Consider the following 9,234-nt stretch of genomic DNA (forward strand, 5'->3'; position numbering starts at 1 on the left):
TGAAGACAGTGAAAAGCAGAAATAAGATGAGGGATAAGGTCTGATGGACGAACAGGAAGAGAAAGAGAAGGTCTGAGACGTTCTTTCTGGAAGCTATTCAGAAAAAACAGGAACAACATTGGTGAAAGTTTTCCTTCATGTGATGGTCTGGTTGAATGCTGTTAAAAAATTATTTCGTTGTTTGTTTGTTCATTGTTTGTTTGTTTGTTTGTTTGTTTGTTTGTTTGTTTGTTTGTGGACTATCAGAACATAACCAAAAGTAATTCTCAAAAGATAAAAGAAGAACAAAACCCAATGAGCAATTCTCTAAAAGTCGTTTTGATGTCTTCAAACCATGCGCACGTCCAGCAAAGATATGAAAGTTTTTACTTACAGCATCTCAGTGACTAACATAACCTCCCTTTTTTCTTTGTTATTTAGTCTGTAAGCTTTCTATTTGCGATTTTGCAAGACTGCAAAGCAATGTAATTAGTGAAGTCCTTTGCTGCTTCTGTAAGTGTGTGACTACTTTTAGAGTTTTGTCTTCTCGAATTTTTGTCGAAGCAGGGGCAACTATAATATAAAATCATTAAAAAATTTAAACACAGAGTGAAACAATTAGGATCACCATCTCATAAAAAGGCCTAATGTTGTCGTTGACTGTCATTGCCATGTGAACTTTTGCCCAAACCTTTACTTCGCTGATAATCTTAAAACACGCCCTGGATCGTTCAAGACATCTTTAGAGGAACTGGATACAAGTTCTTGTACTAAGAAAATTTACGGGGGACATTTTAAGTATAAGAATAATGTGTACTGCACATTCAAATATACCATACGGAAAATATAAACCAGCGCTGAAAAATATTAAAATATGTTCCCTTGTTTACAAAATTTATCAGCTTCGTATCACAAGAAAATAATAAAATCAGCCTTTCTCTTTCAAGAACAAACATTTCGAACCACTGCCTTGTTGTGTCCACACAGAATTTCATTAATTTCATCATTTTACCTGCAACATCTGGTCGATGTCAAGTCCATCCATGTTGTTCTGACCTGAAAGAATACAGATGGAAGCAGGGAATGTCTTTGGTCTGTCTGCGCGCGAGCGAGCGAACGTCAGAGGTTCATGAAGAGGACATTGCTGGCGCGCGCTGCAAGATACTTCTCCTGTCTACAGATTTGTGGTCCAAAATAATAATAATTGTCCCTTGAATAGCACAATATCCCAGCCAAACAGAAGCTGACTGAACTTTAGACATCATAGTAATTCACAGGTCATTGAAAGCAAGGACAATGTGAGCCGTGAAAGGGAGATCACCGGTGGAGACACAATTTGCAAAATCTTCAGAGACGAAGTCTAGTCCTTTATTTCTTTATACTCCATCTCCTTTTCTTTCGTTTTATTTTTTCTCTCTTTTGTTCCTTTGTGTCCTTCCCATTTTGCTTCTTTCTTGTTGCTTCTCTCCCTTGTCATGTTATTTTCTCCCCTAAAGTCCTTCTCGCTAAATATTATCTCCATATCATTAGACGCATGGATTGTATGTCTTTGGACGCTTGCTACATTCACCAGACACAGAAGACATTGTTCCACCAAGTGGTGTATTGGTCATGACAAGGAAAGGAATGAACAGACAGAGAGAAAGATCGAAGTTGATATCGATTCTGTTGAGCGCCAGCATCCCTAGACGCAGAAGCCATGTTTACCATAGTCTTGAGCATCCACAATCTGCCTCCAAGGTATTTAACTCGCTTGTGTCCATTTTCGTCTCAAGAATCACCAGCAATGTAGTGCCACGGGAGTTTAAAATTTGTTCTGCTTCAACTGCTTTGCATGACTTGCGTCAGAGTCAAAAGTGTTTTAAAAATTTGCTTTTTCTGTGTCTCACGCATTCTGTCTTTCATCTTGCTGATGAACGGATGAAAGTAGGTTCCATGTGTTGTATTGGTGTCTTTGGTGTAAACAGAGGCTCAAAGAAATGCTACAATTATTTTTTTCTATGCGCTGATGATGCATAAGGAATTGTCAGTTAAATGAAAAGGTCCAGATTCGATTTGATTTGGAGAAGCTGCAAGAAACAAACGGTGCAGAAGTCTTCAAAGCCACAGAGAAACTTGTTGACTGTGGTGTAGACAGCCTCTCTGGAAACTTCAAAGAGGTGCTATTGTTAACACCACAGGAAGTTTTAGGGCGACAAAGGAATACAAAACAGCCGCGACAGTAACGACATCCTAGATGTCTGTGACCAAAGAAGAACATTGAAGAGGGAAAAGAAAACTAAACCCGAAGCAGCTTCAAAATACAAAGAAGTGTACTGTTCCATCAGGAAAGGTATGAAAGCAGATAAGGACAACTGGACTGATACCCAATCAGGAGATAGAGGAGGTAATGACACGAGGTGACTGGACAGGTCGACCTGTACAGGACCTGCTATCGCCCACAATAGGCAAGAGTGGCGGGTATGTCCCCACCCGACAAGTCAAGGGACGACTGACTAAATTAGAAGTGGGAACATCAGCAATCCCTTGTAACATGACCTAATTTGGTTAAACCCACAGGCTTCACCTTCTACGTATTCTTTCTTTTGAATCATTCAAACTGACGAGTGATACAATGAACACTTGGACTAGGCGTGATGGCCGACGCATGCGCAGTGTGTATGTGTGTGTGTGTGCACGCGCGTGCCTCTCGTTTATTATTCAATAAACACCGCCGGTGTCGTATTGTGCCATGGTGAACCGTCTGGGATAATGAGTGTCCGGTGTTCATTACCACCCGTTCTGTTTGCTTTTTTCTGATTTGTGGAAGAACTACCCGGTACACATCGCCCCTGACACGGTGTTTATCAAGCGAAAGCCCTCCCTTAAAAAACGGTCGCTATCTCTCACGTGCGCGTGCGTTGTGGGACCAAACTGTTTGACTAGCTGTGTGGGGTCGTGCTTCTATCACGTGGTGCTGCGCGAGACATGATCATTTTTATCGTGAAACTGGTTTTTTTTTCAAACTTCACCTTCGCTTCATCTTGTCTTACGTCAGTCCCCTCCTGCCTTCCCCATCATTTATACTTGTCTCCTTCAGTCCTTCTGCATGCCTTAAATGCTCGTGTACAAACCAAACACAAAAAATCACTCCTTTTGCCTCTCATCTAAATCAGGTAGACACAATAAAAACTCATGATTTATTTGCACTATGTATTTTTAATCTGATTTCAGTTGTGTTTTGGATGTAGATATTCCTTCTTTCCAGTAATGGTCCACCCTCACTAAAAATAGCCCTCTCTCAAACCAGTCCATTATTTTTTTTTTTAATTACCAGTGTGACGATTGTAAGTCCCTTGTCCTCTAGTTTTTGTGGCAACTTCCTTCCGTCGACCCGCTGAAAAAAATACCATTTTGATTAATAATCCAATCAGCTGCTGAAAAAGTACGTAAAATTCTTTCACTCATAAATATTTTCTGACATTCATCGTCTTATAGATATATAAACATTACACTGTGTACCTTTATTGAATATATAAATATTTCTGCAGTTCTGGGAGAAAAAATGTATTAGAGAAGCAGTCATCTTAAAAAGTTTGTTTTGTCCCCTTGATTCCTTTTCTTAGAGATAAACCGTTGCCATAAATTCCATGTTAATTATTTTTTAAATTCGTCAGTTTCACGTTTATGTCAAGTGTCTATTATTTACATTTCAGTTATATCAACATCTATATGTAAGTCCCATAAAGTGGTATTCCTCGTTCTCACGTGCCTGAACGGGTCAACAAGTCTGTAGACTCCTCCATCACGAACCTTGTTTTTACTGCTGTTGCTGGTCAGCACCAGTACCTCCCCTGTGACAAAACCTTTAACGATAGTAGTGACATCACAGGTATACTCAGGTATGTTACAGGTAAACGTTCGCCACCTACTCTCACCTGTGCGTATCCCAGGTACTAAAGGTGTGACTGAATACAAGCTAATCAGTAGTCGAATCCTAAACTTTAAAACTAAAATATTAATCATTTTTGTATATTGTATGAAATGAAATGGTCTTCAAAGTGTGAGGATGTTCGAGTGGTCTGCTTCGTTAGCGATCTGCTCCTCGTTGTGGAGGTCCCTGACACAGGCGCCAGCTGTCGTGCTGTCAACTGCAGAGACAGAGATGTTTATCAGTTTATCAGCAGCAGGAAACACACCCAAGGCGTGTTTGTGCTTCCTGCGAGGGCATCGATTATTCCTCCTCCGCTACTTTTCGCCTGTCGTCACGCACGAGAGTTCACAACCTTTATGAGGACCTGTCCCGAAGCATGTTTCGAGTGATGGTCGCTGCACATCAGACCTGAGTAGGCGTGAGTTGTGTTCGTGCGTGAGAGTGCATGTGTGTCTGTGTGTGTGGTTACGCATGTTTATGACAGTTCGCGCGAGTTTATGTTTGTATCTATGTGTTGTGTGTGTGTGTGTGTGTGTGTGTGTGTGTGTGTGTGTGTGTGTGTGTGTGTGTGTGTGTGTGTGTGTGTGTGTGTGTGTCCGTCTGTCCGTGTGTTTGTGTGTGTCCGTGTGTTTGTGTGTGTGTGTGTGTGCCATGATGCTGAGCTGAGAGCAGCGTTTCGACACATCACACATCAACACCAGCTTTTCCCTTCTCATTTTATGTTAAAGTGATACATAACAAACTTGAATCGAGGAGATGTGTGGGAGGTGGAAGACTTGATGTATGTCAGATCGTTGAGAGCGGGTGGTGCATAATGTCACCGAAGGCGGATCAATGGACATTAAGCACAGAGGATTATGGGAAAGCTTTCGCGAGTGTTCTGCTCAGGAAAAATAGCCGATCCTCTGTTAAGCTTAGTCGTTGTTTTCCTCTGTCCTTTTTCTCCATCTTGTCAAAGCGCTTCTTGATTCGTCGTTTCTTGTAATGTTTAGTCTTCAAACGTATGTCGTCCTACTTTTGTCTACAAGTGCGACGCAATGAGGATAAATGTGTATTATTTTTTATTGCTGTCATCTCTGATCTTGTTGGACAAATAAAATAATAAGTATCAACTCGTTATCTCGCCAACCTAGCCTCTATCCACATAAGGGTCGAATGGTGACCCCCATAACGATTATTACCATTATAAGTAAGCGTTTACTTATCCACGAGACTACAGCAGCTTGTTGCATACATTGTGTGTCTTACCCTCTTCATCGAGCCCAAAGGACAGGATGTAACGATCGAGTTGTGACGTCAGCCCTCGTGCATTGCACGTGCTGCTTGCGCAAGGTTTCAAATCCTTGTTCTCCCATCTTCCGTCCTTTTCTTCCAAGGTGAACAAGCGACTGTCGAGAGACGAGTAATCGGGACTACATTACTGGACCTGACTGGCCAAGAGGTGCAAGGTCATATTTTATTTACTATTCAACATGGATTTCTGTGTCTCTCCTCGTGTCTCTCCCTCTTTTCTCTATCTCTATTACGCACACTCTCTGTCTCTCCTCTCTCTTCTCCTCTCAACAATTACTCGCTCTCACGTAGACAAACGCACGTGCTCACCTTTCCACATATTTTCCTTCGCTCAATTTTCTCCTAACACCAACCCACTAGGTAGTAATTTAAGAAGAGTTTCATTATTGACAATACCAGTCTAACCAACATCAGTAGACGAATGTCGACACAGGCATGTTTTGAGTGAAGAATGATTATTTGAACCTTGTCCAGAAGCAAGTTAAATAGGAGAAAAAAAAACACAAAGACTTTGTATTGTTACTTACCCTACCATGTAGTCACCGTACACATATTTTCCGTTGAGCGCTGGGCTTCGACACCCTCTGTAAAACTCACCTCCTGTCACCGACTGGCCAATCGAATGGTTATAGGCGTAAACTGGGAGTTCTTCTGGTCCTGAAAAAAAAAGCTCAGCCTGAAAGAACTGATGGGCAACGGTGATCTCATCCACAGAAAACTACGTTGATAATGAGTAAATATTAAAAAATATTATTCTGCCCACAAGACTAACCGATTTCACCACACATAGTCGGATCGTAGCAGCTGAAGCCCTCCCTGGCACGCCATCCGTAGTTCGCTCCTTTTTTCAGGAGGTTAAGCTCCTCATACTTAGACTGTCCGACATCACCGCAAAGTACTCTTCCCTTGCCCGCTCCTGTTGGCATAGAATATATATATATACTTAATACGGATACTCAGGACTAGCAATTTCGCAAATCATTTTTGAGCAATTTTTATTTTTTGTGTTAAAAGTGTGTAAAGATTATTATGTAGCACAATTAATCGTTTTTGTCATCATCGTCGTGTTCGTCGCTATCCTGTTATCATCATCATTGCTGACTTTATTATTATCATCGCCGTGTATCGACATTACTATTCAAAATCCGTGTTAGTAACCGTAGTAAGCAGCCTGACCTGTCTTTTCATCACCGGAGTCTACCCCACATCGCCATGTGTTTCTGACTCCGTATGTAAATATTTCAGCCCGGGCTCCAGCTTCCTGGACGAAAGGGTTGTCGTGAGGTATGCCGTAGGCACCCGGGGTGTCAGAATCCACGTCTATGCGCAGTATCTTGCCCAGAAGCCAAGACCTGCAAGATGAGCAGAGTTTTTCGTGGAAATACGGATGTGGCTAGACCAGGGAGTGTATTCATGAGTAAAATTTCTCTCTAACTTTTGTAGGAAATTAGTAGACCCCACATGGGCATAATTATTCTTGATGAAAAGGGAATAATCGGCAACGTCATCGTCATCATCATATTCATCTTTCTCTGTCTAATTTTCATCATGCTATTTTTTTTCTAAGTACGGAACACGTCTCAAAATGGAGAGGGCATTATATTAATGGTTTTCTTCGCTCCCATCGGGCTAGGTCACATTGACTTTATTTGGACCTTACTGGAAAGCCGACATCTAGCTTGATGTGGGCCAGACTGAAAGGTTATCTTCTAATCTGATGTGAATTAAACTGAAAACGCATTCTAACAGGATGTGGACTAAGGTGTCTGAGCGTCTTACTTGTTCTGGGCAAGGTTGTGCACGTCACCGGCGCCACCTCCGTCTCCAATGGTGATGTACAGGTAGCCATCGTCCAGGAAGAACATCTACTTGCAATTTTGTTTATATGTAAATGAAAACGCACATTGGAATAATTTTTTAGATTAAAACCGAGTAATCATTTTAAATGCCAGAAGTTTTTCGTTGGCTTTAGTCGGAAATTTGACTATTTTTCCCCAATCATACAAGGAGAACCCGTTTGCTCTGTTTTTTTCTTTTTGAAATCCTTAAGACTGAAAAACCTACAGGCTGTCTTTTTGTCGTTTCTAGATTTATCACACCAAAAATATTTACTAAATATAATTTTAAGTAAATACCTTAATCCCAGCATTTTTTAAATTATAAATCTCGATGTCTGCATTATTTTTTTTACTCGGTTAGAGTTTTACTCACTTTCTTCATTCACCTGCGCACCTACCTGCCGTCGATTTGGAATATTTTTTTCACATATTTTCCCCATCTTTCATTTGTGAACATAGTCATGCTAATGTTATTCTCGACGAACCTAAAACTAACAGATGACCGTTTCGCATGTCAGTCAACCAGCTGTCTGCCCTACTTACCTCCCCTCCATTGTGGTTAGCGAAAGGCTTAAAGACCTCCAAGAGGATTCTCTCCGACTCCGGATCCGCCTGCTCAGGGTCGCGTGACGACACGAAGAGTTCACTGACGCGCACTTTGTGGACGAACCGCGCGTTCAGCTCCTTTTCCTGCTCACGTAGAGAGTCCTCCGTGCCGTTTAGGGCCGTGCTATAGTAAATAAAAAATCGTCCATTGTGAGTGAAGTTGGGATGAAGCACCATGCCTACTAACCCTCTCTCGTCTCCAAACGACGGTGAGAGGAGGACCTTGTTTTCGATGTTCAGGAAGGTGGTTTTGAGATTCTTTCTTGTCGTGGAGTCCACCACATAGATCATCCCACTTTGTTCTCCCACGAACAGCCGGCCGGAGTGGTCACGTGGGGATCTGGCAAACACAGGGTTGGCCAGACGATCAGCAACTTTCTCTAAGCACACGCACACCTCATCAGCGTTTTTGTTGGAAAACTCATCTGCACTGAGCTTAGCCTGGGGTTGTTCGTCTGACTTTGAGGTGCAGTAGCCGAGGTCCAGGATCCTGTAACGCTCGCAGAAGGTCGTCGAGTTCATGGAGGCAACGAGTGGGGCAACGTCAGGGTACAAGAACCACAAGGTGTCGCGACAAGACGCGAAGAAACTTCGGCAAAATTCGGGGCACATTCCAGGCAACTCCCGTCGCTGTGCGTCGGAGCCGAGATCCGTGTCGAAGAGGTGCGCAGCGATGGGAGAGCAGTTTGAGCAGAGCAGGTCCCGGACGTAGCCCCGGCACCGCCTCCAGTCCTGCTCGGCCAGACGATGCCGTATAAGTTCGTACTCCTCCCCCAGGTTGACGTCCTGCGGGGTCATGCAGCAGCATTCCTGTCTGTACATGTCGCACATATCTAGCTCTGGGTTGGCGGCGGGAGGACTTCCATCTCGACATTGTGGGTGACAGTGCACCACGGCCCACAGAACCCAGAGGCTGCAAATCTCTCCCAGCAGCTTCACAGACATCTTAATGCTCTTTTGGTTAAGCTCGATGCAGTGAAGACCGAAGATAGTTTGTCTCTAAATACTGAGGGAACAATCAAAAAAGCAACACAAACTCATAGAAAAGAAATAAAAGAAATTGATTGAAAACAATGTCCTTCTACTGTCACCACTGACTGCATCCCTGTCTGTGTGAATTGGTTGACTGCCACCTGTGACATGGTGTTACATGTATATAAAATATCGCTACAATCTGATTGCCGAGCTGACTCACATCACAGCGCTTCTCCTACTCTCCTCCCTCTCTCTCTCTCTGTGAATCTATGTCCTGGTAACAGGTGCTATTATCGAGTCTTTTTAATCCCGTATAAGCCTATACTTGAACGCCAAATAATCTCAAGATGGTGTTTTTCAGATTACAACTTGATTACATAATACACATTGCTGTCACTTCAAGAACAAGATTTTGTATAAATCAAACGGAATTCAAACGAACTGGGGCGTGCTTAAAGCCAAAGTGCTCTTAAGTGACTTCTCACTATGGTACTATGCTCTTGCATGGATCAACAACCCGTCAAGGGAGGCTACAATGTCCTCATTGAGGAAGAGTAAGCTAGGCAGAGTTGTAGACCCTTGACCTGTATAGATACTATAATGCAATATTTATGTTGCGCATACTCACAC

The 9,234-nt window shown here is 42.6% G+C and overlaps 1 protein-coding gene across 1 annotated transcript; it reads right to left on the reverse strand.

The window, feature by feature from the left end:
- Positions 1-3,286: 3,286 nt before the first annotated feature.
- LOC112571254 (HHIP-like protein 2) lies at positions 3,287-8,775 on the reverse strand. The gene is made up of 8 exons (XM_025250128.1): positions 7,567-8,775; positions 6,965-7,050; positions 6,362-6,537; positions 5,958-6,101; positions 5,713-5,842; positions 5,141-5,280; positions 3,731-3,812; positions 3,287-3,355 (listed from the first exon to the last, which is right to left on the reverse strand). Exons 1-8 carry the CDS (start codon positions 8,572-8,574, stop codon positions 3,322-3,324), a joined length of 1,800 nt encoding a protein of 599 aa, XP_025105913.1. The 5' UTR covers positions 8,575-8,775; the 3' UTR covers positions 3,287-3,321.
- Between the last annotated feature and the right edge of the window lie 459 nt (positions 8,776-9,234).

Source organism: Pomacea canaliculata, linkage group LG8 (assembly GCF_003073045.1).
Source record: "Pomacea canaliculata isolate SZHN2017 linkage group LG8, ASM307304v1, whole genome shotgun sequence".
Lineage (NCBI taxonomy): Eukaryota > Metazoa > Mollusca > Gastropoda > Architaenioglossa > Ampullariidae > Pomacea > Pomacea canaliculata.

Bases quoted from the DNA above. Each gene is read 5' to 3' on its own strand.
- LOC112571254 (XM_025250128.1), bottom strand. From the start codon at position 8,574: ATGTCTGTGAAGCTGCTGGGAGAGATTTGCAGCCTCTGGGTTCTGTGG. The intron at 7,051-7,566 runs GTAAGTAGGGCA...AATTGCAAGTAG, and splicing joins CTAACCACAATGGAGGGGAG to ATGTTCTTCCTGGACGATGG. The intron at 5,843-5,957 runs GTTAGTCTTGTG...TTTTTTTTTCAG, and splicing joins GACTATGTGTGGTGAAATCG to GACCAGAAGAACTCCCAGTT.